General features: G+C 35.3%; 1 protein-coding gene and 1 long non-coding RNA gene across 16 annotated transcripts in view; one reads left to right on the top strand and one right to left on the bottom strand.

Moving 5' to 3' along the window:
- Positions 1-24: 24 nt before the first annotated feature.
- Positions 25-3,054, top strand: LOC148779804 (uncharacterized). The gene is made up of 2 exons (XR_016044246.1): positions 25-1,579; positions 2,775-3,054. It is a non-coding gene; the product is annotated as an uncharacterized LOC148779804 (long non-coding RNA).
- A 3,489-nt stretch (positions 3,055-6,543) lies between these two features.
- Positions 6,544-21,351, bottom strand: part of LOC18446539 (inositol hexakisphosphate and diphosphoinositol-pentakisphosphate kinase VIP2) — a 112,043-nt gene continuing 97,235 nt past the window's right edge. For all 15 annotated transcript variants that reach the window (XR_016044244.1, XR_016044242.1, XR_016044245.1 and 12 more), the window contains 3 exons: positions 14,601-14,768; positions 7,204-7,278; positions 6,544-7,099 (listed from right to left, as the gene is read on the bottom strand). Coding sequence is in view for 11 of the 15 variants with exons in the window: in XM_020675005.2 (XP_020530664.1) it covers positions 6,833-7,099; positions 7,204-7,278; positions 14,601-14,768 (510 nt within the window). In the remaining 4 variants the exon portion in view is untranslated. The remainder of the gene's footprint in view (positions 7,100-7,203; positions 7,279-14,600; positions 14,769-21,351) is intronic.

The raw sequence follows: 21,351 nt of genomic DNA, 5'->3' as shown, positions 1-21,351 counted from the left end.
GCTAGATACACATGAATTCCAAGTGTGTTGAACAAAACATGGGAAAAAAATAGGATTGAAAAACTATTGCACAAGAACTGTTTACTTATGAAAATTGTTTTACATATGCAAACTGATACACATGAACCAAACAAACCCTTAAAAAATAGCTTTATGGGTAAATGAAAGCTATTATTTAAGAATGCTTTACAACATAAAACAACCCTCTGAAACATGTGCTTTTACGTTGCTACCACTGGCTTTGCCCAGTGCATCAACCCCAACTATAGATAAGGATGCCCATTGCTACCCATTATGTCATTGCAACTCCTGGAAAGCACCAATGAGACCTTAAAGGAGATACTGCAACTCTTGTAGTCGCTCTCGGATCAGAATATTACGTGTTTCTCCAGGGACACAAGTTCAACTTGCTCTTCAAAAGGGCTGGAGTATCCAAATTAGTTTGGATATAATGGATGTAGCCATCTGGTTGCTCTTCCGCGAGTGGCAATAGCCTCGCACATGTGCTATGCTCTAGAGAAGCATACTGTACACTTACTCTCACTGGTGAATGAGCTACTTGGAAGGATATTTTATTGTTTGCAATTTTGGGATCTGCTTAATAATCATCGGAGGATTATCTTAAAACAACATTGGATTTTGAGTTTTTCAACACTCAAATCTAACTCTCTCAAAATTGGACAGTTTTTGTTCTATCTTTTTTCTTGCTTTTATTTTTTTTGACAAGAGTGCTTTATATTATTAGATCAAAAGCGGGATTACATTTGCCATTACATAGTTAGATCAAAGAGGGATTACATTTGCCATTACATAGTTAAAGCGGAGACGAAGAACCAATGAATCTAACAGAACTCCTTTCATTGCTGTGTCACCCACAATGGAGTTGGCCTCTCTGAACCATGGCTGAAACTAACAATGCCAACCGATGATAGGTCCAAAACTTACAGCCAAAAAGACCTAAGGAATCCTGGAAATCTGGCAAATCCATTACACTAATTGATAATATTGGATGGATCTTCTTCTATAATCAAAGAACTTCCCAGACTTTTATCCTTCCAAATGCTTAACCCTAGAAGTAGTACTGCCAATTTAGCATGATTAGCAGTAACCTGACCACAAAGGACAAAATAACAGAATACAACATTCCCCTATCATCATGACAAACACCTCCCACTGCTGCCGTACCAGGATTCCCATAAGATGGTCCATCAAAATTGATTTTGAAACATCCCCTAACTGCCGCTACCCATACAATCCTTGGTCTTGCTTTAATAAATCATGAAGCCCCATGTGAACCCTAAGTTGTCTTTACAAAACCCACTCTCACAATGCTGCCCTCTGCAAGCTCTATAGAGAAGAATACCTCATGCGGCCAGAGAAGAAAACCACTTTCATAACTGCTGCCCTCTGCAAACCCTAGAGAAGAATACCTCAGAGAAAAATACCTCAAAGAAGAATACCCTCGTAGAAGAATACCTCACAAAAAAATACCCTCACAAAATAATTACCACACAGAAGAATACCCTCATAGAAGAATACCCTCACAGAAGAATACCTCAGAGAAGAATACCCCAAATCAGTGAGTTTTTATATTTATTTTATGATATTTTATGATGCTAAACCTCAAATGATTGTAGTAATGTCATTTTTTTTCCTGCTATTTTTAATAATAAACCCCAAATCAGTGATGTATTTTTTTTTTTTGCTACAATTTTCCGACTTCTAAATATCTATTTATCAAATAAATGATATATGTTTGTTCTTGAGAATAAATGATAAATATCCTTTAGAATTTCAATCGTGCTTGGTGTGGTTTTGCTCATGATCAAATTGCAGCAAAATTGATTCAAGTTTCTTCATTAAAATGTGGGTCAAATATATTCAAAGATCACATATCTATTCTTAGTTTTCCTTTATTGCTATTGTCATTTTCATTTGATATTTGAAGCTTCATTTTTTATGTGAATAGAAAAACGTCTTTGCATGAGAATTTTATAGATTTTTGACATGCATGGGTGGTCAAAATAAATCGCACTTAGAAAGTTGTTATTTTTAGGTCGCATATTGTAGTCTACGAGGAACAGCTCGAAGTAAATTTGATTTGGCCATAATTCTGATATAAAAAATGCTAATATTTTTTATTTAGGTATGAATTGTGTTAATATGTTTCTATAAAAAATTCATGAATTTTGGAGACATATAAAATAGTCCAGATAAATCCCCGTCCCACTTTATGCTATTTGTGGTAGATTTGTTTTACACCCATGTTAGAGACCACCAATGAAGCTCAAATTTTGTGTATAGACCTTAGGTATTGGGAGATTAAAATAACAATTGCATGAATTTTGGACAATTTTAAACTATAAAACAAAATGTTCTTCATTCTCATGTAGTTTTATGCTGCAGAAAATAACTAGGAAAATAGGCTCCGGCTTGAGGAATTATTCAAGGAAAAAATGGTTCTATCTTGAAGTAAAAATTTATGAAAGTCGAGGATTGTGTTAATAATCTTTGATTTAAATTTCATAGTTTCTGGACAATGGGAAGCATGACATTAGATTAATATTCACTCTCTGGTAGACTGCAGTATCCTCTATAGCATACTTGTGTCAGCCTCACGGCATATTCTTAGCATAACTGTCTTTTGATGATTTTTTGTGATCATAAGCTTCAAGTTACTAATAGCATCTTCTAGAATAATCTTATTGGTGTATGATTTTAAAAGGATTTTGACTAAAATATGGCCATACAATCCCTAAACTTGAATGCAAAAGGTAGATTACCCTTAGTTGCCACATATGGCCCTCTCTTGGCATCTTGAAGGTGGACGGGCGAAGGACTTTTATACATTGGATATGTGTAAATTGCCTCATGCGTTTCATATGAAATATCGCTGATGCATGTGTTTTCTCATGAGAGGGAAGCATTGTTTACCTCATTAAGTGGACGGTGAAGTTATCAAATGAAATATTTTTATGTAATATGTGGGCGTTGAGAGAGAGAACATTAGATGGGGATAGACTTGATGAGAATATTCTTCAATATTTATATAAATATTGGTATTTATTGAATCTATTTACATTTTTGGTAGTATGTTGGATGAATAGAAGAAACATATTTAATTACAAAATATTTTTTAGAACTGCATTTTGCACATCGTATCAATGAAATACATAATAAATAGTATTACAAGCAGTTCTAGCTTTCCTAATGCCAAACAGGTGAAATTACCAGCACCACAGGTTATCAAATAGGGTTTCCACCCTACCAATTTTCACTTGCATTCCAAAATTTAAGAAAGTCGGCAGCAATGGTCATTCTCAGGGACACTGCAGTGAAAGTTATCAAATGCTACCTAAGTAATAACTTCTTTTAGCGTTTTAGTGTATTCAATAGACTAGAAGCTAAGGATGCGGATGGGCATGCCACCTCCATTCGTGTCCTCCAAAAGTGAGAAAAGTTTCTTCCTGTTTTCATTTCGCTTGCATATTTCTGACGTATACTTTTCAAACGACAGGGGTCTTCTGAAGGGGTTTCTTGGGGAAATTTACTCAGTTTGTTATCCGCTTGTTAATATCTACCTAACTAATGTGAAAAGATTTAACTCTCCAAGAATTTATTTTTTTCCCTTGATCAAAACTCAAGCTCAGAATATTTTTCGGATCCAACTCAAAATTCAAATTTTTTTCTTAAAAATAGTAATCTACTAAAATTTCTGATGTTGTACAAGATGCTCCTACATGATCATGCTATACTCGCTTATTACTAATTGATATATGTTTTGCACTTGTTTAGAAGGTGAACCCTAAAACAAAAACTGCTCAACAGGAATCTGGGGTATGTTGTCAAAGAAAATTTTCAAATTTCATTAGAAAATTCGAAAAGATTCGAGGAGAGGAACAAAACACTCCAACTATCATGTTCTTCTAACGGTGATGCTCGTAAGGCTGGAGGCATAATGAATGCACACCCTTAAGTTCCGTTTGACTCACAGTAAATGGGTAGCCAAGGGAGAGGCCTCTCCTAGAGTTGGTGTCTCCTGGAATTGACATCTCCTGGAGTATAGTGCTACATTCTGGATAGCATCTGATAAGAGACTTAAGAGATGCTTGTCAACTATTTGGATAATAATATTATTATTATATTATAGTAATATTATACGTATATAGTATAATGCTATAATATTATAATATATAATATTATATTATAAATAATATATAATTAATATATTTTAATATTATTTAACTATTACAATATGTATTAGTTATTGGGATTGTCCACAAAGAGTCCATTTATCTTTATATCAAAGAAGGATGTCAGTAAGATTTTGTAGTACGTATTATTCAGTCAGGTAAGGATCCAATCATTACGGTCATGGTTTGAATCTCTAAAATGGCACCTTCATACTGTGTAAGAAGTTCATGGATACAACAACTTATGTAGCCCTCTTGTTATTGCATGGGTCACCCATAGCTATTACATCCGATCAAGATGCGAAGTTTGGTAGCTCATTTTGGAGAACCTTATGGAAGAGATTGCTAACAAAATTAACCCAAAACGATGGCTAAATTAGCATGTAAAAGCATAGGAAACTTGCTGCATTGTATAGATGGGATATCTCGGTGGGACTTAGCATTACCAAAAGCTGAATTTGTGTACAATTTTAAAAAGTTCACCCGTAAATTTCCTTTTGAGATTGCACATGGTCGTGCTCTAATATACAATAACAAAACAAATGGTGATCTCATTGCTTTCGCTATGCAACTTCGCCACATTAAAGGGCAAGTGAGGAAGGAGATTCAAGAAAACAATATAAATTATTAGGCGACTGGTCAATGAACTCTGAAAATATAAAGCCCTGTTGTTGTGGTTTTCCTTCGAAAGGAAATGGTTCCCATAGGACATGCAATGAACTAATGAAGTTTGGTCCTTGTCACATCATGGGGAAGATCAAGCATGATGCATATGAGATAGAACTGCCTAGTGACTTCAATATTTCCTCAATATTCAATATTTCTGATTTGTTCGAGTTTTATGGAGATCAGCCCTAGGATCTAATAGAAGAGCTCACTGCTTTTCCGGGAAAAGGTTGAAGGAAGGAAGACACAGCAAATTTTGAAGATGGACATTAGATCTCATAGGGGTTCACATCACCAAACTTTAGACAACATGGATTTCCTAAGAAGATATCAACAAGCCAGATGCTTGGGTGACATTGTGATTGGGGTCATAAACCATCCATTTAGAATGGACGGTTGTAGAGGAAGCATAAAATGTTTGCCGGGTCAAATTAATGCTTTTTTTATGAGTCGAGTAACCCAATCTCTTTATCGTGCAATCCAATCTCTTTATCATGCAATCCAATCTCTTTATTGTTACATTTTGATCGTGTATAGTATCGTATTTTTATTTTTTTTCTGGTTTGCTAACTCAATGGTAAGAATACTCGGCTTTTAAATGCAACTATGATCATTTACACATTGAGATAAAGCAAGGGATTCATCCATACCAATGGTAGCATTTGTTAGACCAAGATCCTAAAAGGGAATGAATGGAAAAAAGAGCATGTCGTATCTATGGATAACTATGAATCTTCATTCTTATTTATTCATACCGAATCTGAACAAAATCTTCTTTTTGTTATTGGAACAAAACCAAATCAATTTACTCGAGTGAAGAAATGGATAGAGCTATATGGTTTCAATTAATAATTAATTATATTATAGGGAAACAAAAAGGAATGAACTTAGGTTTTTAATTTGAACACGTACCTGATCTAATTAAACGTTAAAAATGCACAATTCTGACCTCATTTTACCAAAGTTATGATCTCATAGTATACATTTTCATAAAAATCTGTTTTCTCACTTGTTTTGGGCAGCTTAGAAGAAAAACGGGAGATTTCACTTTGGGAAGCCAAGATGTTGGGGAACACACTTGGGAGAGACGAAATTATAATTAGAAAAAAGATGGGCAAAAGAGTCAGTTTGTATAATTCTTTTTCAATTCAATTGGAAAGTAGAGGGATCTTTGGAGAACAAAAAGGTAGATTGGAGCCGTACAGTGCTTACAATGGTCATAAGGCACGATTTGGCCCCTTGTGTGAGGAGCTAGACCATGTAATTTATTCTATGGAATCATCCGCCCTGCCAGCACCTTGTTCTTTTTCATGAGTTTTTTTTATTTAGGTAAGTAAAAAGTTTTTTTGGAAATTAAAAAAATTATGTCAGTGGGGATTTGAGCCCCTTTAGTGAGCTCCTTGCCAGCACCTTGTTCTTTTTCATGAGTTTTTTTTATTTGGGCAAGTAAAAAGTTTTTTTGGAAAGTAAAAAAATTATGTCAGTGGGGATTTGAGCCCCTTTAGTGAGAATGGTGTCGGATACCACCATGAGGCTCGCCAATATGACTGCCAAGTCCCCAAACCATTCTCATTAAAATACGTTTTTGTCTTCTGAAGTTATGTTGGTTAATCCTATCTTCTACGTAAGAACATTTATGGTCATTCTCTAGAAAGGATAGCAACCTAGGACAAGACAAAGCATATTAGGTACAAACAACAAACTGCTATTAAGTAGACATTGCCTGCGAATGGATCCTTATAGTTTCCATTTCCATGTTATGTACAAACTAGAAAAGCTATTGAACTTGAGCATCTCTTCTAAAGAGATGGGCGCATGAGAGAATCATGCTGAAAGCCTGCAGGAGCCATTCGATCCACAATGATACGAGGCAAAAGTCCATGCCGATCATCACCACTGCTTCTTGGAGTAAACTGCCTGCCCCAGATGATTGAAACACAGAGAGGCAGAGAGATAATCAAGAGGGTGGCATCTCATTTGGTGTTGGCATTTGAGTGCTTGTGGAAGGGCCACCAGAGGCTGGCAAGGCGTTCAAGAACACTACCACTTTTCGAAAAGTAACCGGGGAATCCCTGAGGCGTTGTTGGTGGTGGGAAGTCTTCGGCAGGCATTGCAAATGGTCGGATCATCTTTTCGAGCCTGTCCAATGTAAGATATGACCCTACTTCTTGAAGCCTCTCTGGCCCCATGATTGGCAGGGTATGTTCTTGATGAAGAGATGCCGCCTCACCATCATTGTACTGCATGTTACCCAATAAAAAAGTCCACGCAAACCCATTGAAGATAAGTAGATATAAGATTGAAGAAAGAACTATCATGACTTGGATAGGAATGGTATGAATACCTCCAACGGACTAAGATCAGCACCACGGCTGAATGTCATTTCAATACGAAACTTCTTGGGATCCTCAAGAGGAACCTGCATCACAGTATTTTTGTAGCATGATTTTATGGCTCTCTTATTTTTAAAAGTGAAATACAATGGAAGTTTTGTGCAACATTCAAGGACTAGGTCACCAATGGAGAAAAGCAGTGAGAGATATATTTCTCCAAGCATAACCATGTAACTGAATGCTCTTAGAGTTTTTTCTACTAGTACCATTCACAATCGTGGAAGCTACATGCTCATGCAAATATCATGGTGTCCATCTCACATTTCAGATAAATAACGAATCCAGTCGGCCAATCATCAGATGTTATCCTTTCAAAAGTCCTATTGTAAAGGATTTGCACTATTTCCCCAAATTTCATATAATCTTATTTCAGCTCAATGAATTAAGCCATGACTCCAGCCAATATCCACAACAACAAGAACGTAACACCAAAGTCAGGCAACGATATATAGACCTATGAAAGATTGCTAGCGAAGTACTTTCGGGTTCGGTAAAATATTTGAAGTTTAAATAGGATCAAGAATTGAGGAAACTTATGAGCCACACTATAAACCATGAGCAACGTAAGACAGGAAATGAGTGTCTCAAAAAATCAATTCGGATTTATGCCAGGGAGGTCAACTATTGAGGCTATTTTTCCTACTTAAAGAGAGGTTGATAAAGAGAAAAGAAACCTTCACATGGTCTTTATTGATTTAGATGAAGCATACTAAAAGGTACCCAACCCAGATGAGAAAGGAGAGTTGTATTAGGTTGACAGCCAGTGGAAAACTTTTGCGACATTTCTATTATAAACCCTAATCCAACATTACATGCTTATGCTAGGGCATTCACTCTAAATGACATGTGCTACCATCCCAGTGCAATGCGAAATGAACAAGGGTTAGCTAAACTGCTCCTTAGAAGTGACACATCACAATGATGCCTGGCTGCAGCGATAAGTAGGCAAGGAATCATGTGCCAGTTTGGATGAGTGCGAATAAATAAACTAGCCCAAGAGAATAAGATTCGTCTGGGCACATCGAATGTAGAAAGTCTATCAGGTAAGGTGTGGAAATAGTAGATGCAATGCGATGAAGAATTAACACAAGTTATTTACACAAAATCAAGTGGAAAGGGGCAAAAGCTAAGGAAATTGATGAATAGAAACTTTGATATACAGAAAAGGATAATAATAGAAATGGCATAGGTATAATGGTAGACAAAGATTTAAAGCATGAATATATTTGGAAGAATTTAAGTGTGGCACCAAGAGGCAATAAGATGAGAGAAAGTACACCTAAGTAGGCTGGCTATTTGTGGCACAAACCCAGTACAACACCTACTAGGAGGTCCGAGTTAGTTCAGTGAGAGAAAGTACACCTAGGTGGGCTGTCCATGTGTGGCGCAAACCCAATACAACACCTACTAGGAGGTGCTAGTTAGTTTAAGTGGAAGGTTAAAAAATGGCAAGGGGTACGCCCAAAAGGATATAGTTAGAAGCAATGGGACAAGATATATAGCCTCACTAAGGTCTTAATACAACAAAACGACATATCAAGATTCGTGTAGCCAACCCCAATTAGTTGAGAAAAGGCTCTGACGATGATGACATTGAAAGGATCAAGTAATAGATGTTAAGATTATAGGTGATGGGCTCTTATAAATTAAAATTGTATTTGAATGAGATATAATTAATGTAACTAGTATCTATGCACCACAGTTAGTATTAGAGGATATAATTAAAGCACAATTCTAGGAGGACATGGATGGACTAGTCCAGAAATGCCAAATAGGGAGAGGACATTTGTAGGACAGGACTTAAATTGTTATATAGGAAAAGATATAAAGGATAAGAAAAGGTACATGAAGGAAATGGATTTAGGGAAAGAAATGAGATGGGTGGTTTTATTCTTGATTTAACTGTGACATACGATCTAACAATAACAAATACCTACTTCAAAAAGGGAAATGATCGTTTAATAACTTACAAAAGTAGATCATGTCAAAGCCAAATAGATTTTTTTTTCTAGTTAAGAAGACCAAGAATGATCCTCATGTAAGCTATAAAGTTATACCAAGAGAGAGTTTGACCATGCAACATAGGCTTTACATTAGGAAGTGGAAGAGGCTTGACATTAACAGGTGCCGAAGATATATGTGGTGGAACCAGCGTTTTAAAAAAAGCCGCGGAAATCGTGAAAAAGGACCGGATCGCCCAAAAAATCGAAAATCGTCCGGTTCTCTCTAGAACCGGACGATTCTGTACAGTGAATCGCCGATTCACTGTACGGAATCGGCGAGTCCGAAAAGTGAATCGGCGATTCAGTACGGTTTTTTTTTTTTTTTTTTTTTTTTTGTAATCCATGATAGATTTTTTTGTAATACTTGATCGATTTTTTTGTAATCCATGATCGAATTGTTTTTGTTTTTTTATAATCCATGATCGAATTTTTTGGTTTTTTGTAACCCATAATAGAATTTTTTGTAATCCATGATCGAAATGTTTGTTTTCTTTTCTTGTAATCCATGATCGATTTTTTTGTTTTTTTTTTTTGTTTTTGTAACCCATGATAGAATTTTTTGTAATCCATGATCGAATGTTTTGTAATACATGATCGAAATGTTTGTTTTTTTTTGTAATCCATGATCGAAATGATTGTTTTTTTTTTTGTAATCCATGATTGAATTTTTTGTTTTTTGCTTTTTTTGTAACCCATGATAGAGTTTTTTGTAATTCATGATTGAATTTTTTGTAATCCATGATCGAACTATTTTTTTCTTTTTTTGTAATCCACGATTGAATTTTTTGTTTTTTTTTGTTTGTTTTTTTTGTTTGTTTTTTTTTGTAATCCATGATCAAATTTTATGTAATCCATGATCGAATTTTATGTAATCCATGATCGAATTTTATGTAATCCATGATTGAATTTTTTGAAAATTTGTGATTTTTTTTGTTTAATCCATGATCGAATTTTTTTTTGTAATCCATGATAAAATTTTTTGAAAATTTGTGATTTTTTTTTAAATCCATGATCGATTTTTTTGAAAATTTGTTTTTTTTTTTTTTTAATCCATATTAGTCAAAGAGAAAACGAGAGAGATGATGATTCTGAGGCCACCCTATCCCAGCCATATTATTCACATATCGAGTCCCAAGAGCAACAGTGTAGGGATGAACATGAAATACTGTAAATTAAATGCTGAATGGCGGTTCATGCAGGGAAAGAACATATCAATATTCGCATATTCATTTAAAAACATGAAAATTCTTAATGGAATACCCTCATTTTTTATTGAATTCCTAAAAAACAATATTTATAATGAATTTTAATAATTTTTTCGAATTTTTTTTAAGCTTTATTCTGACTGATTCACCCGATTCCCGATCCGGATCGCCGATTCGCCGATCCGGATCGGTTTTTTGGAAGCCCGATCCGGGTCACGGATCCGTTTTTTAAACCATTGGGTGAAACTCAATAAGGGACAAATGGTTGAAAGTAGAATTAGGTTATTTGGTCACACGCAGCATCGATCTAGAATAACACCAATTAGGAGGGGCGATTTGGTTCAAGTGGAAGGTTTTAAAAAGGAAAGGAGAAGGCCCCAAAGGACATTGATTGAAAAAGTGAGAAAAGATATGGTAACCTATGATATGATAGAAGATATGGTTGTTCATAAAGCAGAACAACTAAACAGGACTAGTGTGGCGGACCCCAAATAGCTAGGGAGGCTCGTATGTTGATGACGATGAACTAGAATCTTGAGTTGACTTGTGTTCGAATCATTCAAATCAATGTTTTAGATCTCAAACTCACTAGGCGTCTCAGCAACTGCTTAGGGCATTGGCTCGGCAAGTCCAGAGTTGACTTGCTAAGTTTAGCCTTAATCTAAGAAAAAAAGGGTGTAAAAATCCCAAAAAATAGGCAAATGAGGAAAAATAAATCATATAAAAATTTGGAATATACAGAATGAAAAATGAAGAAAAGTTAACATTTATAGTTAATTTGATCCAATGCACTCCAAGTTTTTGGCCAAAATCCTATTTTGATATTCCAAATCACGCAAATCCAAGAATTTAACTGTTTTTTTGTGTTGAATCTAAGCTTTGACTCGATAGAAAACACAAAAAAGCCCTTGGGGCAAATGTTAAGGGTGAAAAAGAGCAAGGTTTCGAAAAAACAAGCAAAAGAGGGGTGGATGTCTACCAAACCCTATTTCGAAACCCCTCACAAATCCAAGATTTTCAAAGTCTTTGTTTTTCTTTACTGAATCTTTGTGTTGGAAATCATTAGAGAATACATAAACATGGTTAGGGATGAAAGATCAGAGTGATTTGAACTCCAAGCTTTGTATTCAATGAACAAGAACGAAAGGGGGAACATATTTTGATGCAACCCTATTACTGCTCTCAAGTGTCAAGATAAGAGAGGCAAGCTTAAAGTTTAAATGAGAAACCATAGAAGGGGAAAATAGTCATTGAACATGCCCTTTTATGTTTTTTATTTATTTTTTAGCACATTTCATTCACTTAGGATCATGAGTAGCAATTTTTAGAGTCTTTTATGTCTTTCTATTCACTTTAAGTCTTTTATAATGAATGACCATGATTAGATTAGACACAGGTTGAAGATCAAGTCTTATTTAGGGTTTTCTTATATAAGGGATGTACTCAAATATAATGAAGCATCTTGTTGTGGACTTTATCAAATCCTAAAGCAGCTGGTACTCCTTTTATCTATGGTTTTTGCATCTTTCTCTAATTTTGGAACTTCCCTATATTCTTTTAGCTAAACTCTAGCTCCAAGCTACTAGGTCTGTGCCATATTTCCATACCCCTTCCCCCTTCCATATATGAAAGACTTTTGAACTTGGTGAGCCCTTTGGGATACGCCCATTTACAACAAAAGATCGAGCAAGTCATTGTTAAGACTCTGGCAGTTTAGTCTACAATAAGGCTGGCGATGAGTTGAGTACCCTCCAGAATTAGCACACTTCTGGTTCCCAATAACTCACTTGTGTCCATGTTGGACTCAGCAGTCTCAAACCATTGATTCAAATGCCTATGATAATAACTAAAACTATTTCCATTTATTCTTAAACCAGAAGAAATCTTACTGGTAGTGGAAATGTTGTAATTCTTTTGCAAGAGAAATCTAAAGTAATTGTTCCCCTAATGGCCAACCAAATTAAATGATTGAGATAGGTCACATAAATAGCAACAAACTATTGGTCATTTTTGGTGGCTTTTCTTAAATATTAAGAGAACAAGGAATTCATAAGCAAATTTGCCGGGGTACCAACTTAAAGAAATAGACCCAATTGATCAGGGGAAGTATGATTTGATAATATAGATGCATTGCTATTCTGCTTGACTTCCACATGATGAGTTAGTTCTCATGACATAGGACATTTTAGGAGGCCCCCAAAAAAAGTTGTTATGGGTTCCAGCACTAAGTTTTTCCAGACATTTAGGCACACCAGTCACGGGTAAGGAAAATTTTGGTTCCAAAAGTTATGGGAGTTAGGGGCTATGTAGACACCCCTCAGACATAAGGGAATTCCTAAAAACCTCAAATTCTGAGTCTTAAGGAGCATACTAAGCCTAGTGAATCATAATGAACTTAGACCCCTTAGTTTTTGTCTCAAAGACACAAAACCTAGCCTAAGCTGTACTAGATCTCGAGAGCTTTACAAGGGTTCAAGAATCATCAAAATCCAACTTACCATTGAGAAGATAAGGCTAGAGGAAGAGTGTTCAGGAAAATACCAAAAAGGTCCCCGGCTCGCAAGCCACGGCAGGTCGCATGTGGGCCACACGATATGCAGCCTGTTCCACAATCCACACGACGGCTCGTGCAGGGTTATGGGTCCAGAGGCGGTTGCACAGCCTTTGAGAAGCCTCTCGATGAGTCCTTTTGAGGCAATACTTGGATAGAATAACTCCAAAGATTGACGATTTTGCTGTTATCCTAGTTCGATTGTGACTCAAACTTTAATTCCTAAACATCAACCTTGGCCCCGGCAAAACCTATATAAACCCGTCTAGAAAATCCATAAAACTTACACAAAAAATATATAGAAAATCTTAGGAAATACCCAAAAAAGCCCAGAAAATCCAGGAAATTAGGACAAATCCCTAGAAAATTAGGGAAAATTCCAAAAAAATCCAAAAAAATCCCAAAAAATCTAGGAATCCTAAAGCTTTTAGAAGCCTTAAAACTGAAAATTAAGGTATTCTAACAAATTTTCAGAAACAAAAAGCATTCAAGCAAAGAAGATGGTGGCGAACGAAGGCCTGATCCAAGCTAGAAACTTCAGGTTTCGGGTCCCTTGAGGTAGGTACTCTATTTCTTTCTATTTTTTAATTCATTATTATCTTAGTTCTAGCTTATTTTGATAATTTAGGAATTTAGTTTAGAATTTAGATTCTTAACGATCTAGTAGAGGTGGATTTATAGCTGGTGCTGCTAGTAGACCAAGGAAGGATTAGATTTGTCAGATTTGCATCGGTTGACTCAAATTCTCTATCGATTCATAAAATTTTAATTAGTTTTGTAGGAATTTGAGTTGATCTCACATCAGAGATTGACACATTCGAGCATAAACAAGATATGTTTTGGGGGGTTTTATTTTGGGACGCTTTATAGGTTTCCAAGAATCTTCTCGTATTGAGGTTTTGGACTTCTATTTTGAATATAATTGGGTGCTTAAGTTTTAAGACATGACTAGTAGGGCATTGGAAATAATTATTTTGTAGAATTGGAAGGGGGGCTTTGATTTCACTTATTATTTCTCTCTTATGTGGAGAAATTTGAAGCTTGCGATGCTTCTTTTAGAATTCAAATTCCTTCTCTACTATTTGTATCGAAGGAATTAAAGATGCAGTGTATCTCCATGGAGGCATTTCAGTTTTAACTAATCTACTTCATGCCTAATACTTTCGCAGCATTTATTTATTATTGATTCAAAATATATACAATGCAAAAGCACCCTCTACCTAAATGAGTGGATTACATATGATGCACAAAAGAATGGTATGTGATTAAGATACCCACCAAATACAAACATCTTCATAACTAATAGAATCTAGCATCATCAAAATGGTCCAATATATCTAAAGAACTAAATCCATCATTTCAGGGAATAGACCGATGTGTTGGTTAAATCCCAACATATGTGCATCTTTTTGACTCAATAAAACAATCTGGCAGAAGTTACCACAATTATAAGTTTGTTCTGAGAAAAAAGATGACAGTCAACCACAATGATAAGGTTATCACAACATAGATTAAGCCTGCAAGAGGAACATTAACAAAAATAAATAAATAATCAAAATAACATAGCATGAGACAGATGGGGTAGTTACCTCTATATTTTCAAACATTCGCAAGACAATGTAACTCATATAATCAAGCTCTCTGGTTTTGAATAGACGGTCTAGAGCACTTCTGCACACAAGGCTCTCCTCCCCTTGTAGAGACTCATCCAAGTTACAATAGCGAAGAACATTCATCAGAGAATGTATATGTGACTCCTGTCACTCAAACATTAAAAAAAAAAACTCAAAGCACACAAACAGAAATAAATATTGTAAGGAAAATAATAATTGTTTTACAATATATTTGATATTTGAGTATACATAATCATTCTATGGATTGCAATAGCGCAAATAATACAGTTAAAAAATAACATAAAAATGAAAAAACCATCTCAGATTTCTTACAACAGGTTATACACATCTAACAGATTACACTCACGACCGAAGGAAAACAGATTACGCTCACTACTGAAGAAAAACACAGACCATAACGGTAAATGATGAAGAGATAACAAGAGCCATTTTACTCAAGGAGAATAGAAAGATTGAGGAAGATATCGTGCACATAATAATATCTTGGGTCGATAATCCAGGAGAATAGAGAGATTGAGGAAGATATCGCAAATAAATTACAGCTGGGTGGGTGAAGTGGAGATGTGCAACCGGAGTTTTATGATCATCGTATACCAATAAAGCCAAAGGGCATGTTCTATAGGACAACTGTGAGACTAGCTTTTGCTTTATAGGGCGGAATGTTGGACGATCAAGAAATGATACACCCATGAATGAGTGTAGCTAAGATGAGGATGTTGAGATGGATGAGTGGCAACACAAGAAGCGATAGAATTTAGAATGAATGCATTCAAGAGAATTTAGGTGTGCTACCAATAGGTGATAAGATGAGAGAAAGTAAACTTAGGTGGGCTAGCCATGTGCTGCACATACCTAGTATATCACTTGTTAGGATGTGCGAATTAGTTCAAGCCGAAGGCTAAAAAAGTACAAGGGGTAGGGTCAAGAGGGCATGGTTAGTAGTAGTGAGAAAAGATATGGGAACTTATGGCCTAACTAAGGGTATGACCTTTAATAGAGCAGAATGGTAGACCACAAGTCATGTAGCCAACCCCAAATAGTTGGGAAAAGGCTCTGACGATGATGATGATGACGATGAAAACAGTCCTTAGGTCACAAACTGGTGGAGAGGACAATCCAAGCTGCCAGATAAATAATACACATCATAGTCATCATTTTCATATTACACGACTATATTTACCCCTTAACAACCACTACACTTTTACTTCTTTATAACTCCATCAAGTGTTCAATATAGCCTTGTAGAGAAATATACATCAGATAATCATCAATCCCTTCAATAGCTTAATCAAGGCCAATCTATTTTGAGAGCTTAGAAATCTTCCACATTGCCTATTGCAGACATGATAAAAGAGATGCCTTGCAGTAGGACGAATGTTACTTGATTGAGAGGACAAGGAATTGTTACATCTATGAAACCATAAGCAAGAGACAAATCTAACACTTGAAAGTGTAACTCATAGTACGAGACAAGAGGTAACCAGTTGAAAAACTTGTCAATTCTATCCAAATGGTCTGCCTTTAGCTACTAACAAGATTTCAACAGCTAAACTATTTCACAAAAAACGAATCGCCACACAATCTTAGATGGAGACTGCAATTGACCAAAGAAAATAGAAAAATCAAATTAAATCAGACTTTACTCTCCAGATGCAGCCAAGCCATAAGTCTAGTGGTGGTATTCAACCTTCAAAATAAAAGAGCCAGTTTATTCAGATTGATTTGGCAAAATAGGACTACATGACGACCTTCATGAGAAGCAAACACACAACGAGCAGAAATCTTTACCATAGCACGAAAGATACTATAGCATATGCTGATGCCCAACTGGGTGATGCAGACAGATGATAGAACACCAAATACAACTAGCTAGAATGGAGAAACTTAATAATCTAAAATGACAATAACAAAACAATAACTTAAAGTCAAGGGTGTGGCCCTTTTAGATGCTAAAAAGTACATAGTATGCCTCTTATTGAAATGTATTGTGATGTCAGGAATAACTTGGATCAGATTTTTCTTCATTCAAGCTCTGTTGTTCATGTCAAATGAAAGAGATTAAGGATGCCTAGTCGATGTAGGAAAATTGATAGAAAAAAAAATCAGCAATAATTCAGGCCCACACACACACAACTAGCAAACTAAACCTAGGGATTCTTCCTGAAACCCTACCTAGGGTTTGAATGACTTGGAGTTTTTCATTCTTTTTCTTTGAAACAAATCACGTAAATCTCCATACAGAGATTCATGCACCTCTTTTTCATTAAATACTTTAATTACAAAGTCAATAATTGCCCTAACCAAACTAAAGTATTAAAATAGTCCTAACTTAAAATAAATTTTGTAATGATAATTTTACACCTGATGAAGCAAAATATTTTGTAAACACTATAACTATTTTTCTAGTCAAATCATACAAAACCTAAAAATAAAGAAAACACCCTAGAATTCCTAAAAAGCTTAAAAACCCTAAAACTAAATCGTAAAATTTATTCAAATATGCATCCTTTGAAATTGACTAAAATTTCAAATAAGAATAACTTTGTCCTGCATCAATCTCCTCTGGTGAAGAAAACTCGTCCTCATAGAGGCTAAGATGAGCCCACCATCAAAGCCAACTTCTTCTTCTTTGTTTTCTCAAAGATTATTCGTGGTACAAGGAAGAGATCCTCAAAAGACAGATCTAGTATTTATAGTACAAAATTGACACAAACTTACCAAAGTTGGCTATTCTAGCAATTGCTTTGAAAATTGAGTAGGAAACTTCAAACCCAATTTTTTGGCCTTTAGAGGATTTCTTGACATCCATTTCATTACTCTTTGAATCCAGATTACGACTTACGAGTCGACCACCGTCCCCTGCACTACTCTAATTCTAATTCCCTAAATCTCTTGAATGCTCTACCTCTTTGATATTTTTAAATCTTCAAAGGTCATGATTTTTAGCAATCTCCCTGTTGCCTTCGCTCCATATTCTTCATGAGCAACATCCTCTTCCAAAGCATCTTTGTCGTTATCTTGATCCTTGTCATAGAATAACTCCCCTAAGAGATCGTATTGCTCATCTGAGCATGTATCAAAGATTGGTGGCAAAACCCAATCTACAGCCGACTGATTTTCAATACAAGTTGCCCCAAAAATAAAAATGTCCTCTTTCAAATCAAAAACCCAGAGTGATGTCCCTCATATCTAGGTCTCCTGTCACTTTATTTTTCACTCAATTCTTCATGCAGAGCACGATAATAAAAAAGATTAAATTTGACATCTGTGTGAGAGGAAAGATCACCCTCTTTCCCAAGAGTAAAGTCTGCGAGCTGCTGTGTAAGTTGCTGAATTGTCTTCTGATGTCTTCAGTCGTCTCATCTCTTGGATTAAAGTGGGTCTACAAAAGTCGTTCCACAACTCTTCACTACTATGGGTTCACAACAATTCACCAAAATCACAAACTCTAGGTAGAGAATCAACAAAACGTCGTTGAAATCAACAAGATCTAGGCTGAATTAGGTAAACCATAGCGAAGAAGCAAATCATATGAATCTCCCCATAGGGATCCACAAACCTCTCTTTATTCAATACTTATAATTGCAAAGTCAATAATTCTCCTAACCAAAAGTGAAATTACTAAAATAGTCCTAACTTAAAATAAAATTCATAATAACAATCTTACCCTAATAAAATAAAATACTCCATAAACACTCTAACTATTTCTCTAACTATAAAAATCCTAAAAATTAAACCTAAAGTTAACATTAAAATATACATTCTTTGTAATTGAATAAAACTTTAAAATAAGAATAATTTTGTTCTGCATCATTAGTATTTCATTTTATCAGAGAATGAAAACTATTAAATCAATTAGCCAATAACTATGATTCAAAAGGATATAATTAAGGAGTCATGGGCCACAAAAATCAGTAGTTTTGTATACGGATAGTATCCTATGAGACAATCACTTTTAGCCATTGGATATGTAATCCAAAAGATGAAAGTTTCAAAACATTCGAGAAATCTTAATGAGGAATTTGCGCCCAAACAATGACACTTCCTCAACCACCTGATTTAATGTCCAACAGTCAATGATGAATGTGACCTTATATAAAAAGTAAATGGTATTATCGTTATACATTTTCTTATGTATAACAATGTTGACCAAGTAAATGTATTTTTCTCATATTTGTTGAAAGTAGGAGTGAGACCAGGGATTGTCGGTAGGAAGAATCTCTTACACAAATATATAAAAACTATATAAATTACGAAATAAATGAGCCACAAAAATCGTATAAATATATTTTGATACAAGATAAATACTCAACGTTTATTCAATGTACTTACTAATAACTTTTTTCAACTAAATTTTTAACTCATATTTATTTATATCCAGTCTTATCATATAGAGTCATGCATAGTAACATACAAAAGTTTATGTTAACAGGTGCAGATCCAAATAGGTTTTACCCTTTCTTCCCCAACCCCTTAGCTAACAAACATAGAGAGATATAAAGAGAGAAAAATCATCAAAAGTTCTAAACTTGAACACACCATCCCTCTTTTAATGTGATTATCAAACACTTACATCTAAAACTACTTTTTTTTAATTGATTTGGATATAAGCATCTTTTCCTGATAAAATAATTTATTATACAAGAATTTGCATCAACATTTCTTTCTTTTTGGTTGAGATGCATTAAAGACTTTCTTTCTAATATAGATATGGATTAAAACATCTCTTTTCCCTTTGAAAAGTGTATAAAACATGATTTTGCAGTATAATTACTTTTTATTTTTCATTGATATGCATTTGAGACTTTTTTCATCACAAAAGATCTGTCTAACAAGGGTTTTCGGATTGTGTTCCCCCATATGGGAGCGGGATCGACCTAAGATCCCACTCCAGGAGTGTGGAATTGCCTAGATCGCCATCAAGTTGAGAGATCTTGATGACTAAGATTTTTCTTGCATAAATTAAGAATCTCAAACTAAGCTCATCAAGGATGGCATCCATTTGATAAGAAAGTTGGCTCCTGAGAATCAGAGGTGATGGGCAGTCTAGGAGAACAAGGATCCCACCTTGGAGAAAGCTACATCAAACTTATGGATCGGCAATTGTTAAACAAGCTTTCACTAAACAGCACAGCTAGTTAGAATGGCAATCATAGACCCATGTCTGATGGAGGCTAAAGCTATTCTGCTTTTAATATTTGTTCAATTTCAAAAAATGTATCTTTTTATTTTACTCTAAGGTTTTTTTTAGGATTTTTAAGTTCTTTTAAGGGAGTCTAAGATATTTTATATTTTTTAGGATTTTAGGAGATGTTTAGAAAAGTGCTATGAAATTTTGTTTTATCAAGGGTAAAAGTGTCACTACGAATTTTCTTTTAAGTGAAGGGACTTATGGGGTATTTTTATTATGTTTTAACTCAAGTTGAGTAGTTTTGGTGTTTTTCTATTATAATATAATAAAAGGGCCTAGAGTGTTAGGATTTCTAACACTTTTGAAGCTTGAGCAGTAAAAACAGACTATGAATAGTACTAACAAGCCCTATCTAGGTTTTGGGGCCACTTGTTTGTGCAAGGAAAGCCAGATCTTTAATGGTTATTGAACTGTTCTTGCCTCTTTTATATATTTCTGCATCAAATTGGTATCAAAACTTAGGTATTCTTCAATAACCAAGCTGGGAATCTACAACCAAGTCTAGGGTTGGCTGATTTTAAGCTAAGTTTTGCCAAATCAGTCAAGGATTTGCTGCTTTCGCCTAAGTTTTGTTGGTTCTCTTCCTAGGGTTTATGATTTCGATGAACCTATAGCAACAAGAAGAGGTCAAGGAAGGGATATTCATATGGATCTTCCCCATAATGAGCAGGATCAAGAGATAGAATATTTGAGCCAACAAGTTCAATAACTTACATGGCCGCATGCAGGCATCAATCGTGGGCGAGATGAAGTTTTGTTTGTCCAATATGATGTTGAGTACAATCCTTTTCACTATCATACTCCATGGGATGAGTCGAGTGACGAGGAATATGATCGGAGGTATGGGCGGCACTCAAAATCCACAGATCTAAAAGTAGACATTCCTTATTTTGAAAGAAAATCATAGCCCAATGATTTTACAGACTAATTAAACATGGTAGAGAGGGTCTTTTATTACAAATATGTGCCAGAGAATAAAACGGTTAAATAAATTTCCCTTAGAATGAAGAAAGGTGCTTCGGTATAGACAGAACAGTTGAACGGAAAGCGAGAGAATTGGAAAGCCCAAAATTAATACTTAGGAGGAGAAAAGAGTGTAGAGGGGTATAATGATGTGGTCAAAAAGTTGGAATAGCCTTTTGTTCGCTATGTTGGTGGGTTGAGAACATCTATATAAGATGTGGTGGTTTTGTGTGTTACTACACATTAGACAAGGCTTACGAACTAGCAAAGGCATCCATCATTAATAGAGGGTCCATCCCAAGGCAATAAAAGTGCCCATGGAAGCAAATTTAAGGGGAAAGGTGGGAATTCGGAAAGGTGGGAATTCGGTGGCTGGACAGTCCTCACGACCTACTAGACGTCCAAACAACCGGATATAGTGGGTGTTGGGATCAGTTCTAGTATCCCAAATTGCCCAAACAGCAGCATCATTATGTTCTTTAAGTGTTTAGGAGTCAAACATGTGTCCTCTCAATGCCTAAATGGAAAATTTATGAACTTTGTAGAGAAGTT

This window comes from Amborella trichopoda, chromosome 11 (assembly GCF_054954075.1).
Source record: "Amborella trichopoda isolate Santa Cruz 75 chromosome 11, AtrichopodaSantaCruz75HAP2 v2.0, whole genome shotgun sequence".
Classification (NCBI taxonomy): Eukaryota; Viridiplantae; Streptophyta; class Magnoliopsida; order Amborellales; family Amborellaceae; genus Amborella; species Amborella trichopoda.
The sequence above is the reverse complement of the archived record's forward strand: the minus strand, read 5'-3'. Positions and strand labels throughout refer to the sequence as shown.